This window comes from Schistocerca cancellata, chromosome 3 (assembly GCF_023864275.1).
Source record: "Schistocerca cancellata isolate TAMUIC-IGC-003103 chromosome 3, iqSchCanc2.1, whole genome shotgun sequence".
NCBI classification, from domain to species: Eukaryota; Metazoa; Arthropoda; class Insecta; order Orthoptera; family Acrididae; genus Schistocerca; species Schistocerca cancellata.
This window is the reverse complement of record NC_064628.1, coordinates 11,941,413-11,960,078: the sequence shown is the minus strand read 5'-3', so window position 1 is coordinate 11,960,078 and position 18,666 is coordinate 11,941,413. Positions and strand designations below refer to the sequence as shown.

At 38.5% G+C, this 18,666-nt stretch overlaps 1 protein-coding gene across 1 annotated transcript in view; it reads left to right on the top strand.

Moving 5' to 3' along the window:
- Positions 1 to 16,274, top strand: part of LOC126176786 (dedicator of cytokinesis protein 1) — a 475,112-nt gene extending 458,838 nt beyond the window's left edge. The window contains exon 35 of the mRNA XM_049923958.1: positions 15,780 to 16,274. Within this exon, the coding sequence (XP_049779915.1) occupies positions 15,780 to 15,869 (90 nt within the window). The 3' untranslated portion in view covers positions 15,870 to 16,274. The remainder of the gene's footprint in view (positions 1 to 15,779) is intronic.
- Positions 16,275 to 18,666: the final 2,392 nt, after the last annotated feature.

The following is an 18,666-nucleotide window of genomic DNA, read 5'->3' as shown; positions in this document are numbered from 1 at the left end:
AGCGGAATCATGCGCATGCGCAGTTGAGTAGTACCTTCTCCTGCTTCTGGCTAAAGAAATATGGCTGTTGGCCATGTAATCAGCCGCAGGTTCAAATGTCTTGTTTCTTTTATGATCCGATGTAAGATCTTTTAATGTTTTACACGTACGAACATTCGGCCCCCTACGACATCGTAGCTGCGCTAGCGCGGTGACGCCTGTCATCTGGCACTCTCTGGCAACTGCAGAAACAAACCTATTTCTAACAGGTCGCGGTAAAATATTCCGAATGGTGGTTTGAAAAGTGTTACCATCAAAGAAAATTTCCTTTTACGCAAGTTGAACTACGTACGAGAATGTACGATGAATTTCTTAAATCAAAGAGTGTTTGACTCACACTTAAAAATAAACTCTTTGATGACAAGTCATTTAGGTGAATTTCAAGCCCAGAAGAACAGACATTTATGTCATTATTAAAAATTTTAATGGCACATTTGTGTGATATATTTTAAATTGTAATACCCCCATAAAAGACCCACATTATATGTGAAAGCTTAGCTTCTCTTTCAGCGTATTAATCTTAAAGACCAATATTATAAGTGAAAGCTTTACTTTTCTTGTAGCAACACTATGTATATTCTGTATTAATCCTATAGACCAATATTATAAGTGAAAGCTTTACTTTTCTTGTAGCAACACTGTGTATATTAATTTAAACCATTAACTTTTTCTGTTTGTGTGTTCGCGCTACTTAACAGTGATGTTGCTATTGGCTGACTTCATCACGTCTCATAAGCTCTGAATACCTGGTATCATCGGCTGGTGAAAATCACGTGACATGAGCTATGACTGGCTTACATAAGCGTATCGCAATCTCGATTTCAATGCTTCGGAAAGTAACATGTGCTGTTTGGTGGAATTCGAATTTATACTTCCGTAATGCGAAAATATGCAGCGTACATGTTACTGCACATCAAAGATCTTTACAAAACTTTTTTTCCCCTGTGTTTCATTTTCTAAAGCGCCGGAAATTCTATGCCTGTGTATAAAACCATAACCATTCAAAGGATGGATAAGTTATACAGTTCCGAGAGAAAATGTACTGTCAGTTGACAGGGAAAAAGTATGTTTTCATCCGGGAGAAAATGTATTTTTAACCGGGAAATCTGGGAATTTTTTTTCTTTGTCCGCGTATACAACCTGTAATAAAAAGCTGCAACAATATACTTACAGATTTTGAAAAAGACAAAGTATTGTAATTAACCCAAGGATACTACAACTACATAGGCAACCAAAACTTCAATGACCTTTATTCTAACTCGGCCAGTGGTTAACGGTATTTGACAGTCCCACTTACGTTATCAGCATGAAACTGAACATGTTACTCTAAAAATTATATAAATTCAATACCAAATTCACTGTAAAAAAAATTCTCATCTACTAGCACAAAAAATAAATGACATCAGAATTCCAGCTAATAGCAGACTAGTACCCTTTGATATTACCAGTCGGTATACAAATATAAGGTCTGTTCAAAAAATTTGGAACATTCGTAATTTTGTGCCAATGGTGTGTTGGAGCGAAATGCAGTTGGAATCCCTGCACAAGCCTGTGTTTAATGTGTAACTATCAGAAGTTTCATTGTTGTGCATCTGTTAGTTATTGTTCAGTGCTGTATTGAATAAAATATTGTGTCCCTGAGTTTGCAAATTTCAGGATGGCATAGTTAGAGGAGCAGTGTGTCTGCATTAAATTTTGCTTGAAACTCAATAAAATCTTTACAGAGACACACCAAAAGATGCAGGAAACCTATGGTGATGAGTGCTTAAGCCATACTCAGTGTTATGAATGGTTCACACAGTTTAAGAATGGCCAGGCAGAAGTTAAAGATTATCCTCATTCAGGACGCCCTTTGATGTCTACCGACAATTCTCATGTCAGGAATGTCAACAAAACTGTATGTGCCAATCGAGAGTGCAGAAGAATGTAATGGTAAAGTTTCAGTTGGCTCGTGTCATGAAATCCTGACACAGCATCTTGGAATGCATCGTGTTGCTACGAAGTTCATCCCACGGCTCATAAGTCAAGGCCAGAAAGACCTTTGCCTCACAGTCTGTGAAGAGCTTATGATTGCACAGATGAGAATGAGATGGCTCCTGTGGACTTTTTTTATTTCCAAAGTTGAGAACCCCATTGAAAGGACAAATTTTTGCAATGATACACGAGATGAAAGTTGCCAGACAACGCTTCACACAATCCAGCAAGAGACATACCAAGACTGCTTCTGGAAGTGGAAACAGAGCGATGAATTAGTTGTCTAGGAGACTATTTCATAGGAGACCATGCACAATAAGCGAAAGGTAAGCATAGGAAAAATTTTGTGGACAGGGTTCCTGAATTCTTTGAACAGACCTTGTATACCAGGCCAAGAGGTAATTACAGTCCTGAAGAATAACCTGTCACAATACTGAAAAATTTCAGTCACAGGCATGCTAGAAATAATAGGCCTACTCAATACAGTGCAAAATTATTGGCCTGCAGTCGACAGAATACAAATTTACCACTAAACCAAGTTGCCATACAAAAATAACTTGACACATTATGATTTGTAGCACAACAAAATGGTTTCAACCCAGACATAGTAATGCAGGTAGACAGAACAACTACACCTACATAACCACAACTTCACAAGGACACAAAACTATCCAGAGAAACAACAAAAAAGACTAAACCTACATACATACCTATAACATATTTAGGCACAATATTAAACAAATTAAATGCACTAAACTTCAGAATAAGATATTGAGAGCACATGAGAACTAGCAAAAATAATCTGTATACTTTCTTCAACCACTTAAAGAACGATAACCACAACACAGAATGAATGGCGTTAACAATAAAAATTTTACACATATTACCTAAAGGTTTAGTGATGAATGAATGTGAAAAGAGAAATCTACAAACATGCAATCCAAGGCCCTGATGACATTGTAAATTAACAAATTGATTTAAACACAAACATTTAATACAAATATGAGGAGGGATCAAAAGTAAACAGGATTTGTGTTCCTGAACATCAACAGTTAATAGGACTAGCCCCGCACTTCTGCTACGCTTAGGCAGGACTGTTAGAAATGAGGAGAGCACGCTGTTAGATATTTCCTGCCATTTTGTCAGCAACGCTCATGATGTCTGAGCAACAGGTGCACCCCTCCATTGCGCAATGCATAATTATCAAATTTCTTGCTTATGAAGGAGTTACAATGACGTAAATTTGCCAAAGATTGTCTGCACAGTTCGGTGAGAAAACATGATCAAGGATGCGTATGTTTGCCTGGCATAAAAAGTTCAAGGAAGGACAAGAATGTGTGGAAAATCAGCAACACGATCGCTGTCCTCGGAGCAGCATTACAGACAAAAACATCTGTGCTGTTAAAGACATTATTGATGACAATCGATAAACTGAAAGAACCAGAGGTTGTACAGAGTTTCAGGAAGAGCATAAGGGAACAATTGACAGGAATGGGGGAAAGAAATACAGTAGAAGAAGAATGGGTAGCTTTGAGGGATGAAGTAGTGAAGGCAGCAGAGGATCAAGTAGGTAAAAAGACGAGGGCTAGTAGAAATCCTTGGGTAACAGAAGAAATATTGAATCTAATTGATGAAAGGAGAAAATATAAAAATGCAGTAAATGAAGCAGGCAAAAAAGAATACAAACGTCTCAAAAATGAGATCGACAGGAAGTGCAAAATGGCTAAGCAGGGATGGCTAGAGGAGAAATGTAAGGATGTAGAGGCTTATCTCACTAGGGGTAAGATAGATACTGCCTACAGGAAAATTAAAGAGACCTTTGGAGAAAAGAGAACCACTTGTATGAACATCAAGAGCTCAGATGGAAACCCAGTTCTAAGCAAAGAAGGGAAAGCAGAAAGGTGGAAGGAGTATATAGAGGGTCTATACAAGGGCGATGCACTTGAGGACAATATTATGGAAATGGAAGAGGATGTAGATGAAGATGAAATGGGAGATACGATACTGCGTGAAGAGTTTGACAGAGCACTGAAAGACCTGTGTCGAAACAAGGCCCCCGGAGTAGACAACATTCCATTAGAACTACTGACAGCCTTGGGAGAGCCAGTCCTGACAAAACTCTACCATCTGGTGAGCAAGATGTATGAAACAGGCGAAATACCCTCAGACTTCAAGAAGAATATAATAATTTCAATCCCAAAGAAAGCAGGTGTTGACAGATGTGAAAATTACCGAACAATCAGCTTAATAAGCCACAGCTGCAAAGTACTAACACGAATTCTTTACAGACGAATGGAAAAACTAGTAGAAGCCGACCTCGGGGAAGATCGGTTTGGATTCCATAGAAATATTGGAACACGTGAGGCAATACTGACCTTAAGACTTATCTTAGAAGAAAGATTAAGGAAAGGCAAACCTACGTTTCTAGCATTTGTAGACTTAGAGAAAGCTTTTGACAATGTTGACTGGAATACTCTATTTCAAATTCTAAAGGTGGCAGGGGTAAAATACAGGGAGCGAAAGGCTATATACAATTTGTACAGAAACCAGATGGCAGTTATAAGAGTCAAGGGACATGAAAGGGAAGCAGTGGTTGGGAAGGGAGTAAGACAGGGTTGTAACCTCTCCCCGATGTTATTCAATCTGTATATTGAGCAAGCAGTAAAGGAAACAAAAGAAAAATTCGGAGTAGGTATTAAAATCCATGGAGAAGAAATAAAAACTTTGAGGTTCGCCGATGACATTGTAATTCTGTCAGAGACAGCAAAGGACTTGGAAGAGCAGTTGAACGGAATGGATGGTGTCTTGAAGGGAGGATATGAGATGAACATCAACAAAAGCAAAACGAGGATAATGGAATGTAGTCGAATTAAGTCGGGTGATGCTGACGGAATTAGATTAGAAAATGAGACACTTAAAGTAGTTAAGGAGTTTTGCTATTTGGGGAGCAAAATAACTGATGATGGTCGAAGTAGAGAGGATATAAAATGTAGACTGGCAATGGCAAGGAAAGCGTTTCTGAAGAAGACAAATTTGTTAACATCGAGTATAGATTTAAGTGTCAGGAAGTCATTTCTGAAAGTATTTGTATGGAGTGTAGCCATGTATGGAAGTGAAACATGGATGGTAAATAGTTTGGACAAGAAGAGAATAGAAGCTTTCGAAATGTGGTGCTACAGAAGAATGCTGAAGATTAGATGGGTGGATCACGTAACTAATGAGGAAGTATTGAATAGGATTGGGGAGAAGAGAAGTTTGTGGCACAACTTGACCAGAAGAAGGGATCGGTTGGTAGGACATGTTCTGAGGCATCAAGGGATCACCAATTTAGTATTGGAGGGCAGCGTGGAGGGTAAAAATCATAGGGGGAGACCAAGAGATGAATACACTAAGCAGATTCTGGAGGATGTAGGTTGCAGTAGGTACTGGGAGATGAAGAAGCTTGCACAGGATAGAGTAGCATGGAGAGCTGCATCAAACCAGTCTCAGGACTGAAGACCACAACAACAACAACATGATGACAATCGATGGGCGATAGTATCAGAAATTGCACAAAAAGTTGGAATCAGTTAAGGGAGCCGTCAAGTAATCACTGTAAATGACCTACGGTTCGGTAAAGTGTTTTCCAGTTGGGTCCCTAAACGTTTGACTGAAAATCTGAAGTTGAGATGTCTGTCAGAGGCTTACAGCAAGGTTTGCGGAAGGAGGTGATGCATTTTTTAGTCTAATCGTCACCTGTGACGAAACATGGGTTCACCACTACATGCCAGAATCCAAACAAGCCATTAAGGGGTGGCCGAGGAAAGGGGAGGCAGCAGCAGTGAAAGCCAAGACTCGACTGTCAGCTGACAAGGTTCTTTCAACGAGGCATATTGCTGATTGATTTTTTGCATGAGCAATGCACAATCAAGTCTACTTAATACTGTGAACTGCTGAACAAGGCGAGAGTTGTATATCGCCGCAAATGAGAAGACCAATCGATTTGACAGGTCATCCTTCTCCGTGACAATATGCAACCCCATACTGCAGCTCTGTCTCCAAGCTACAGGAAGTGCACTGGACTACACTTGATTATCATCTTTACAGCCCAGACTTATCACCCTGCGATTTCCATTTATTTGGACCACTTATAGAAGCTGTAGGAGGGCGACAATTTGAAGATGATTGGAGTGTGGGAGACTTCGTGCGCAACTGGCTGGTGACACCACCCAGCTCTTTTTATGATGAGGACATCAAAAAGCTGCCCATACACTGGGACAAATGCATTTCCAAAGCAGGAGACTATGTGGAAAAATAAATTATAATTGCCTCGAGTTTTTCAATAAATGAATTTAAATAAAAAATAAAATCCCGCTTATATTTGATCCGCTCTCGTATGAAGCAGTGTATATTTTGCTTTGTGTTCTCTCCGATCTCGAGTTGCTTTGGAGACTAAATACTTACATTATTTCACTGTTGGCTAAGTGAGATGCTGCATTCCTTGGGATAGTATTCAGAAGAGACGTGTTTAAAATGATGGGCTGGCGATTTTGGTTTAAATGTCTGATAATTCTTTCACTCTCACACAGATAAATCAGCTTATTTGCTTGTTTCTTTTGATCAGGCACCTTTAACACATCAATATGTAGATAAAGACAAGCAGTGGAAACTCCAGATTGGAATTTCAACAATATCAGGAAAAGGATAGATGCCTACACACCACAACAGGCATAAAAAAAAGACTGTTACAGGTTATAGCTTTCGGCCAAAGCTTTCTTCAGCAAGGAGAACAAATACACATTCACACAACCAAGCACATGTCACACACACATGACTGTTTCCACTGGCAACTCCCACTGGAATGAAATTGACACCTGAATAGCAGTATGGAGTAGGGCAGGGAAGTGGGTGGGATCGGAGGGTTACTGATGGCAGTAGAGAAGAGCTCTGTCTTGTGGGGTGTGCAAGAACTACATACTGCTGATGCAGTGTCAGGACATGGTATGTGAGGGGAGAAAACAAGGAGCATAAAAGAGAAGAGAGGGCAGAAGCCATTGGGTGGAGGTGTGGGGACAATAGGTTACCATAGATCGAAGTCCGGGTTATTTCAGGAACAGAGAATATGTTACAAGGATAACTCCCATCTTCACAGTTCATAAAAGTTCATGGTGAAGGGGAGGATCCATATGGCTCAGGTAATGAAGCAGCCACTGAAATCAAGTATGTGATGTTCAGCTGCATGTTGTGCCATAGGGTAATCTACTTTGCTCCTGGCCACAGTTTGGCGGTGGCAATTTATCCTGGTGGATTGCTGGTTGGTATTCATAGCAATATAAAAAGCTGTGCAATGGTTGCAGCAGAGCTGGTTTACAATATGGTTGCTTTCAGATGTGGCCCAGCCATTGAGGGGGTAAGATAAGCCAGTGACAAGAGTGGAATAGGAAGTGCTGGTTGGGTGAATAAGGCAGCCCTTACAGCTGGGTCGTCTACAGGGATATGACACTTGTGGCAAGGGGTTTGAGTTGATAGTGACATAGGGATGGATTAGGGTGTTGTGGAGGATGGGTGGGTGATGGAACATTACTTTAGAAGGAGTGGGAAGAATCTTGGGTAGGATGTCCCTCGTTCAAATGGCTCTGAGCACTATGGGACTTAACAGCTGTGGTCATCAGTCCACTAGAACTTAGAACTACTTAAACCTAACTAACCTAAGGACATCACACACATCCATGCCCGAGGCAGGATTCGAACCTGCGACCGTAGCAGTCGCGTAGTTCCGGACTGCGCGCCTAGAACTGCGAGACCACCGCGGCCGGCGATGTCCCTCGTTTCAGAGCATGGTAGCAGATAATAAAAGCCCTGCTTAAAGCCTTAGGCTCTTCCCCCGAAACCTCTCCCCTGCATCTATTTCCCTACTCACCGCTTCGAGATCCTGCACACCTACCTTCCACAAACTACCCTAAAAATTCACAAACCCAACAGTCTTGGGTGCCCCATTGTAGCTGGTTATTGTGCCCCAACTGAAAGTATTTCAGACCTCATTGACCAACTACTCCAGCAAATTTTCCTGATCTAGCCTTCCACATCAGCTATACCAACCACTTCCTTCGCGGACTCTTCGCCATCCCCACCCCTTTATCTCCTGGTCACTCTAGATGCCATTTCCCTATACACCAACATCCCTCATGCCCATGGTGTTGCTGCAATTGAACACTATGTTTCCCAACATCCTTCAGACTCCACACCCACTACCTCATTCTTCATTCACCTAACTAACTTTACCCTAACACATAAATACTTCTCTTTGAAGGGAAGGTATACAAACAATTATTTGGCACAGCCGTGGGCACCTGCAATCCACACTCCTATGCCAACCTCTTTGGGGGCCATCTAGAGGAAACCTTCCTAGCCTCCCAAGACCCAAAACCCTTGTTTGGTTCAGTTTCATTGATATCTTCATGATCTGGGCTCAGGGCCAAGATGCCCTATCCTAATTCCTTCACAACCACAACACCTTCTCTCCCATCCTCTTCACCTGGTCCTTCTCAATCCAGCAAGCCACCTTCCTAGATGTTGACCTCCTCCTCTCTGATGGCTCCATCCACTCCTCTGTTCATATTAAACACACCAACCATTAATATTACCTCCTTCCACATCAATAAATCTCTTACATATAGCCTGACCACCTAAGGATGGTGTATTGCCAGTGACAAGAAATTTTTTGGCTAGTATGCTGAACGTGTCACAAAGACCTTCACAGATGGGTACTATCGCACGAACCTAATCCACGAACAGATTTCTAGTTCCATTTCCCCACGTACCCCCAATTCTCCCAGCACCCACAACAGCCAGCTATAAAAGATTGCCTCCTTCATATCTCAATACCACTCCGGACTGGGAAAGCTGAACCACTTCCTTAATCAGGACTTTGATTATTTGTCATCTTGCCCTGAAATGAAGATCCTTCCTACTGCTCCTAAAGTGGGGTTCCATTGCCTACACAACGTCCTAATCCATCCTTATGTCACTCCCAATCCCATCTCCTTGCCACAGGGATCATATCCCTGTGGAAGACCCAGGTTCAAGACTAGACCAATCCACCCGTTCAGCACATCTTACTAGAGTGTCCGTCCCTCCTAAAAAAATTATTTTTAAAATATCTTTTAAAATTGTTTAAAAAACAACCTTGTCCCATTCAAAATACTCTCCATTAGAGCTAATGCATTTGTCCCAATTAGACCTCCATTGTTCAAAACATTTTTTATAGTCATCTTTAGAAATGGCTGCCAGCTCCTCTCTTGCTTTTTTCTTGACTTCTTCAGTATTGTCAAATGAGTGTCCTTTCATGCCCCTTTTCATGCATGGAGATAACCACTACAAAAAACCAAACAAGAACAAAACAGTGCTAGCAAAAACAGTCACTGCAGAGGAACAGAACAAGGCAGGTAGCACTGAACGGGCAATGAGTTGCGGTATACAAGCCTAGTGGCTGAAATGCATACTACACAAGCTCCACCCATGGCAATGTTATTCCATTTTTGGGAGAGGGGGGGGGGGGGGGGTGAGAAGGGGTACCCCCTCGTATTCCAGTCCTGCCACTGGCTAATCTTACCCCTCAAAGGTTGGGCCACCTATGAAAGCAACCATGTTGTATACCAGCACTGCTGCAGCCATTGCACAGCTTTTCGTATGGCTATGACTACCAAACAGCTGTGTAGGAGGATGAACAGACACTGCCAAACTGTGGCCAAGAGCACACTATGGCACAACATCCAACTGAATATCACATACTTGTTTTCAGTAGCCATTTCATTAATGAGACACACAGATCCTCCCCTCCACCACCAGATTTTCTGAACTGTGCAGGTGGAAGTAATCCTTACAACAAATTCTCTGCTCCTGAAATTATTCTGGCCCCAGCTTACAGTAACCTACTGTCCCCACACCCTCCACCGAAAGGATTCTGCCCCCTTGTCCTACCACTTCCTCCCTTTTCACATTCTCTCACCCTCTGCCAGTGTACCTGCCCATCCTTTCCCCTTCCCTGCTCCTCTCCTTTTTGCTCCTGTCCTTTCCCCCCCTCCATCCCCCCCCCCCCCCCCACACACACACACATGCACCATCTCCTGACATTACACCTGACAGTCTTGAGCTCCTGCATGCCTGTCCCGCCAGACAGTGCTCTCCTCTCCCCAACCTGTACCCTGCTACCCCTTCCCTGCCCCATTCCAGTTTGGTCACATTCTGGTCGGAACTGCTGACGAAAGTGGTCGTGTGTGGGTGAGATGTGATTGCTCGTGTGAATAATGTGAGTGTGCATTTTCTTTGCTGAAGAAGGTTTGGCCAAAAGCTACAATGTTTAACAGTCTTGTTGTTGTGCTCGTCTGCACATCGACGCCCCATCTTTACCGTGTGTAGCATTCCGTCCTTTACCAAATGTTGTTCAATTTGTAGATAGTATGTATAATATAAAATGTACTTCACATCTTTGGCAAGGTGCTGTCAGATCTTTCCGTGCAATTATTCTGTGTGGTAATCACACTTACACACCCATTATAATGGTGCTGTAACTTGTACCTGGTGAAGTTGTATCACGGGGTACCTCTTGTGAGAATCGTGTCCCCGTGCTCATAACCTTTGAGTTGCTGTCGAGCAAACATCAGTATTCTTTTAGTTTATTTTCTTCTGTTGTTGTCCTTGCAGGTGGATGCACTAATTTGAGGCTAAATAAGAAACAGGTAGCTGGTGGTTATCTGATCTCGAATTGGTACTGCTAAGATTCTTTCTTAATACCTCCGTTGGTACTCTTAATGGTTTGATGCGACTCACCGCAAATTTCTCTCCTGCACCAGTCTATTCATCCCAGAGTAGAACTTGCACCCAATGTCGTCAATTATTTGTTGGATGTTTTCCAATCTCCGTCTTAACCCGTGTTCTATCATCTTGTAGCTGTTTCTTGTGTAACTATGAAATGGTCAAATCAGGATACCATAATATTATGTTTATTCACAATTGTAAATTTCTTTAGACTTCACAGAAAGAACTTAACAAAGGTAAACATACTGACTGTGTACCACGATAACATACAATATAGTGCAAAATTCACTTTTCTAGCAATAAAGTAAACTGTGACAAGACAGCTGTCTAAGATGAGGACATAATCTGAATTCAGTCTTAATGTTACTCGATGGATTGGCAGCCAAAATAATATCAAATTGGTGTTTGTATACTCTCAGATGCCTTCAGGTGTCTTCAGTTGACTGCTTCATTTGAAACACTTTTACTGAATTTGTAAACTATCTGAATATTAACATCTTCATATGAGACTTTTCCTGTACCCCTCATAACTGTTCATAACTGTGTCAGCACCATTGTTTGCTCATGTGGAGACAGTCACTCAACTAAAGACAAACGCAGCGCCTTATTTCTTAATAAAACTTTCCAGCATACAGTTTTGTATAGAGTAGCAAAAATAGATGAGTGATGTGTCAGTTGTCAAATATTGCTTAAATATATTTAACAGCCCATTATTAAAGTTAATTACATCATAATCATGAAAACAATCAATTATTGATAAAACTTTTTAGTTGGATGTATAAAAAGCCTACTCACCAAGTGATGGCAGAGCAGACACATAAGACTGTTGTGATTGGCAAGCTTTCGGAGCCAGTGGCTCCTTCTTCGGGCAGAAGGGTTGAAGGAGAAGGAAGAATGGTGAAGGAAAAGGACTTAAGAGGTCTAGGAAAAGGGGTAGATTTTGGGAAAGTCACCCACAACTGCGGGTCAGGGGTGACTTACCACAAAGTTCACCGTTCTTGAAGAATAATCAGGTATGCAAGGAGCAGACACTGTTACTGTTTTTACACACAGCTTAATTGTTTAACACTTATTCCACAGTTAATTTGAAGCATTGTTGTTGTTCTAACCAGCAGAGGTTACTCGTCAGAAACTCGGCCATGGGCTGATTGTCTCATGACCAAAAATTGGGCCCTTATATATCATCACTATAATAGGTGCTGAAACTACACATTGTTTAAAGTTAAATTTACAGAAATTACAATTAAAACTTAACTCGCTCAATTAACTGAATACGTCGAAAAATTGCATATTCTTAACAGTTTCTTCTACTACGAGGTTTGTGGCTAATTATTTGTTTAAATCATGAAATTAACAAATATAGTTACGCATACAATACTTTTGAGAAAGCTGTTAATTACTTTGGAATTAATGGAGGGCAGGTTTTGCTAACATGTTTTGAATAGAGCTAAATAGATACTTTAAGATTACTAGTACTTTGTCTTCCAAATGTTTACAATTTTTACAGAATTTATACTATAATTACTGAATTCAACCTATAATAAAAGATACTAACTAGTAATCAAAATAAATTAGAAAATCAATTACATACATAAAACTAAACAAAAAATAAGATCTGGTATTACATTCTTTAAAACTGAGGGCCGATCTTTCTCTTTTATGAAAATGCAGATAATATTCACTTATGCTAATGGTAAATAGTTACAAGTAACAAAACAAATTTAAGGAGGCAGATGGCAAAACAAGAGGGTGGCAAAACAAGAGGGGAATTAAAATCATCCCACTTGCTTTGTCACAGTATACTTGAATAAACATCAGTAAATTCCATCCTTATGTTGAAAAACAGATGATGAGCTTTATTCCTTAACAATGTAATGATAGATTGCTACTTGCTGTAAAGGTAACATGCTAAGTAGCAGACAGGCACAATTAGAAGACACTTACACATAAGTTTTTGGCCACAGCCTTTGTTGGATAAGAGAAACACACACCACTCAATCACTGGAGTGAGCACACCACACGCACACATGGCCACCAACTCCAGCGGCACGGCCAGAATGCCAGAAGGCATTCTTGCCGGAGCTGCTGGCGTGCTTGCTTGTGTGAATGAATGGTGGTGTTTGTCTTTTTCTGACAAAGGCTGTGGCTGAAAGATTACATGTAAGTGTCTTTTAATTGTGCCTGTCTGCAACTTAAGTGTGTTATCTTTGTGGTAAGTAGAAATCTATCTTCTCCTACATTATTGATATTCCTACATGGAGTTTACATTGTTTGATCTTTGTGCTTTGTTTTGTGAGTAGCCACAAGAAGTGTTCATTGCAAGAGGCCAAAATGAATCTTTTATACTGCCCACTGCAGCACCCTCCCCATTTATCTCCATCAAATACTTTCCCTACAAACCACCGAATTATGGAAAGAGAACCTGTCGATCCTCTCACCAGATCAAACAATATTCTTTGAAGAAGCTGAGTACAGCGTCATGTCCACCTTAGGTTCATTTCAAATACTGGCTTATTGAAAAAAAATTGTCCTAATTTTATATACTGTTAATTTGGCTCTAGTCACATTTGTATGTGAAATTTGCATTTTGATCATTTTTCTTTTTCACATTTAGATACAAATATATATTAATGGCTCCCTTTTCTACTTTTTCTTATGTTACATCAAGTTTAACATGTAGGAAATAGGCTTCTACCTTCTCCTTCCTCGGAATTCTCGTGAGGGACTGTGTCTTGCATTGATTTACTTTCCTCGACATGCAGTCATTCTTATGACTGTTTCCTCTTTGCATACTATGAAAAGATCTGGCTTTTCTCTGATAAAAATGCAACTTTAGAATCAATGTTCATCATGTCTTGGAACTTTTTCTGTCTTTTGACAAAGCAGAATCAATATCACTAATTGGTCTTTTTCATCTTTCAGTTGATCAACAACTAACTTTAGTACTTTTTCATGTCTTTCTGTTGTATTTAATAAATCGTTTCTGTTTTGGTATACAGCCAATATCATTCCCTTTCTATACACATACATTCAGTAAGTTAATAAGCTTTTAATCAATTCTTTTTTTCCATTTCTAAAAGGTTCCTCAGTCTTTTGCTACAATCCTCAAAAATGTGCCTTATTAGATACAATAAATTTAGGGTTTCCCTTTCTTACTTCAGCCTTACTTAAGGATACACTATGTGAAAGAAAATTTAAACTCGATTACAATTAAAACTTTTATTGAAACTACTTTGTCTATAACTTCACACTCTCTGTGGCTCTGAACCATAACTTAAATAATTTAGCTGTATGTTACTTCTAGTGGCTCTCTCTACTTGATGCATTGACTCTGGTATGGCAGAACCTTGCGTACTTTGATCTGGAGACCTCTTGCACATACATCTTCATGCATCTCTGCATCACATTTGGACTTTATTGCTCAGTTATGGTTACACTCTTCACACAGCTGCTTACTCACAGATATTACGAGTCACCTCTCCACAGCTGTTATTGGTGTCCTCAGTGTTGTTTGATGTTTCTGCAACTATAGTTGCAGTTCTTGTGACAGATAATTCCTTATCCAGTTTTCACTGCCTGCTAACCACATTTTGATTCTATTCACAATGCATCATTTGTAATATTGCTGGGGTAATATATTTATTACTAAATATATATTACTAAATATATATTATTACTATTCATTACTAAACAGCCATAGTATATTTCAAACTTTATGTCTGCCACCTTTTCATTTCTGCGCTTGAATTTGTGCAATAGTGTTCTGTGATCACATAATACTGCACTGTTACCACTCATCATAACATAATATTTTAATGTTTGTGGTGTGTCACAAGGCATTTCCTTTTCTCCCACAAAGGATGTCTTATGTGATCCCCTGTGTGTTTAACTTAATGACATGGATAATTAAGGAAGTTAAAGCACCATGTTGCAATAAAAGACCCGGTACAAAATGGATAAGACAATCACAGACTGCCTTCATATCACAAAGTTACTGCCAAATTTTTAAAAAATTGCAAAAAGTTCAAAATTCTAATGTTATGAGACAAAATTAATCAGCCTGAGTGTACAGTAAAAACAACAAGAGACCTAGTACAAACAGAAATTGGGAAGCCTGTCAATAATGAGGACAATTCAGTTGTTAAAGAAAATAGCGAAGCAGCCCATAGTAACATGCGAATAGCAAACATTTATAACAATAGCATCTTTAACAACACAGGAAAATGGTGCATTCTGATCAAAATAAAAATAATTATAGCATCACATAGTACTACAAAGATCCAGTCAGTTTTACATCAGTATAATAACTTCATGTGAAATTAAGAAAATAGTTAAATAAGTATAAGGAAAAATTCTCATGAGGTTGATAATCTTTCAAGCAAACAATTTAATGCCTGTCATATAAAGTACGCGCTGCATCACTTTTACAATGTATTTTTAAGAAAAAATAAACAATGGAAATGTTTAGCTACCCTATAAAAAAAAGGAATTCATATTGTTATTAATTTCTGCTATCTACTTAAAACACAAATCATAATGTTCTTTTGGAGAAACATAAAGTTTATTACATCAAACATTCAGGTAGTAACTAGTATCCTTAATGTCTAACTAATGAAAAGTGGACAGTTGCGACAAGATATTTAATCAGTTTATACAAGTAATCATATACAGAAAATAACTGCTACTGGTGTGTTACTGCTATGTGTAAATGACCTGCCTCCACAAATCAGTAAAGTGGAAGTAATTCCCTTCATTTATGACTTAAGTTTCATAATAAAGTTCACCATAAGTGCACCATGAGAAGAAAAACATAAATAAAATGGTCAGTAAAATGATTTATTGGTTTCAAGAAACGAATTATTATGATAGTTGTATGTAAAAACTTTGTGAAATAGGATTTCCATATACATGATTGAATTGGATTGGAGCTAGCAAAATTTTGATGTTCATTTCTTTTTGTTTACCTACAGCCTCCTCGAATTCCTGAGCCAACTGACAGGAATACTCCACCACCAACACCACCACCAAAACGACCTCATTTGAAATTACCAATTAGTTAATTGTTATTATGTAGTCTGGCACTAGTCTTTACTTATAAGTAGAGTATTCAGTATTGTTGTTAGTAAGTGCTGCCTCCATTCAGAGTGATCAGAATAACATCACCTTTTTTTAATTAATAGATGACTACGTAGCTCCAGTATCACATATTCATTGATTCCACCCTTCATTATTACATTTTGTAAATAAGCGGATGCTGAAGTTTTGTTAGTTGAACTAATCAAAAACTTTATGGACCTGTTAAAGAATTGTCAAAAAGTAATTCTCATTTTACTGTATTTATGTTATGAGTAATGTGAATTACTGTTGTTTTGTTAATAGTGTTTGGTAGATAAATGATTGCTGTTGAAGGAAATTGTTGATATTAAACATATATCACCAATCTCTGCCATTAATGTGCTGAGACGGGGGGGGGGGGGGGGGGGAAATTTAACTTTTTCTTAGTACGTGAAGTGCTATTGTATAGTAAAGAAAGATTGTGTGATGTAAGTTGACTGTATAATTATTTACACATTGAATGTTGTTTGGATATACTCGTCAGTGTGAAATTAAAAGACAAGATTAGTTATTCTCTTGTAATCTCAACATTTAATGTCCCTGGAAAGAGTCTTAAATATGTCCAGAAATTAAAGGCATTTCTGTACACACTTCTGATATAAGTTAATTTAATGCTGTGATCCTAGAGTAATACATATCAGTTGCGAACATTATGGCATCCTCAGTCGTCCTCATTGTTGCCATTGCAACAAAATAGTTTTGATATTGTTCATATTGTGTGTGTGTGTGTGTGTGTGTGTGTGTGTGTGTGTGTGTGTGTGTCTCAGGTAGAGAGAGGGGGGGGTGGGGGGGAGAGAGAGAATGCATTCTTCAGTGTGTATGTGATACTATTTTAAGAGCTCCATGTATATTAGTGATATGTGTTTGAAGAATAATGATGCATTTTAAAGAAGTAAAAAATGTTAAACAAAATTGTCGTATTTTGTGTAAATGTTTTTGCATTTATAAATTATTTGTTTCAAAAATGAAAAAAAAACATTTAAATGATTTTATTTAATAAATTATATTTTCATTGCAGTTCATTGTTTTAGAGACATATATTTTTATGTTTATAGAGTGAAAATGCCAGTGTGTTGTATTTACAACATTATAATGTAATTTTTAGGCAGAAATAAGTAGATAGATACATAAAAGATGCCTTATTACCAGTATTGTTTTGTGAAAATCTTGATACAATTAATAGTTCACATACATCTTACTGCACATATCTTCACAGAAATAGAAAGAAATAATACATTATTTTTAAACACACATTTTAATTAAAAGTTCATTTTTATTTAACAGTAATTGTTTGAAAATGTAGGGTTTAATTTTCTACTTACCCAGTAGGAGAGGTTTCTGCATTTAATAGATGAAGTTTTTGTTGGTTTAAAGAGTTTAAAGAAGCTGCTCAAAGTGTGTCAATTCTGTTAATTTCTTCCTTTATCTGCCACATACAACAAACACTCACAAGTGTTGTTGTTATAATTAAACCACAGATCTTAAAACACCAATATGAGACATGCATATGGTGACATGCACCCCTCTTGTCTTTGTTTTGGTGCTGTGGCTATGAAAACAGTTGTGGCTTGCATTCAGTACAAAAGGAAATGACGTAAAATTTAATTAACTTGCAGTGGAAAATGTAAGTTTCAATAGAATCATAGTAAAGACTTCAGTGTCATGTCTGTTATAGGGGCTAGCTCTTTTTGAGTTGTATCGTTTCCATAGTGGTATCATAGACTTTTCTGTGAAATATGCTCATAATTATATTGATAATCAAATCTGAATATACAGAACCATGTCATTTTCATATTATTTGAATGAATCAACACTCAAAGGTAATTTATTACTCATCTTATTCTGTTTGTTCAGAACTATGGCAGTTATTATTTAAAATTACCATTTATTTTTTTTATTCCACCAAGGATTTTCCATTTCAATGTGTATGGAAAGACATCAACTGACCTAACAAAAGAATTGGTGAGGACTTGATAAACTCATAAATAAGGTTTTGAGACATTTAGCTAAGGTTTCATACTTAAAGTTGAGCTCCAACTATCACTGACATCGTATTCCAATTCACTGATTAATATACATTTGCATGATGAGTTTTGTCTTTCCTCACACATTACATCTCTTTTACAAAAATAGTGGTTTTATGTTATTATTATTATTATTATTACTATTATCAGTTTGCTACATCTTTACCATCAATACTAATTTTAGCATCACTACCATAATTTTGCCATTCACATGTAAGAAACTTAAGTTGTGACAGTCTCACCCACCTGTTATGCCTTCGTTGTAAGAAGGTAAGAGTTTGTTGTTCGTAAAGTAATCAGATTACAATTATATTTGCTCTTGAAGCTTATTCTATTGGAATAACAAAAACAATGAATTTTTGGCAGAATAATTTAATTGGATGGATAAAAAAAATCTACTCACCAAGTGGCAGCAGAACACACACACAAAAGAAGGTTGTAATTAGGCAAGCTTTCGGAGCCAGTGGCTCCGTCTTCAGGCAGAAGGGAAAGGAGTAGGGGTAAAGGAAAACAACTGGAGAGGTCTAGGAAAAGGGGTAGATTTTGGAAAAGTCACCCAGAATAATGAGTCAGGGGAGACTTCTTGTGCTGCATGAGAAGGAAAGACTGATAGTCCTTTCCTTCTCATCCTGTGCGGTAATACTCCCCTGACCTGCGCTTCTGGGTAACTTTCCCAAAATCTACCCATTTTCCCAGACCTCCCCAGTCCGTTTCCTTC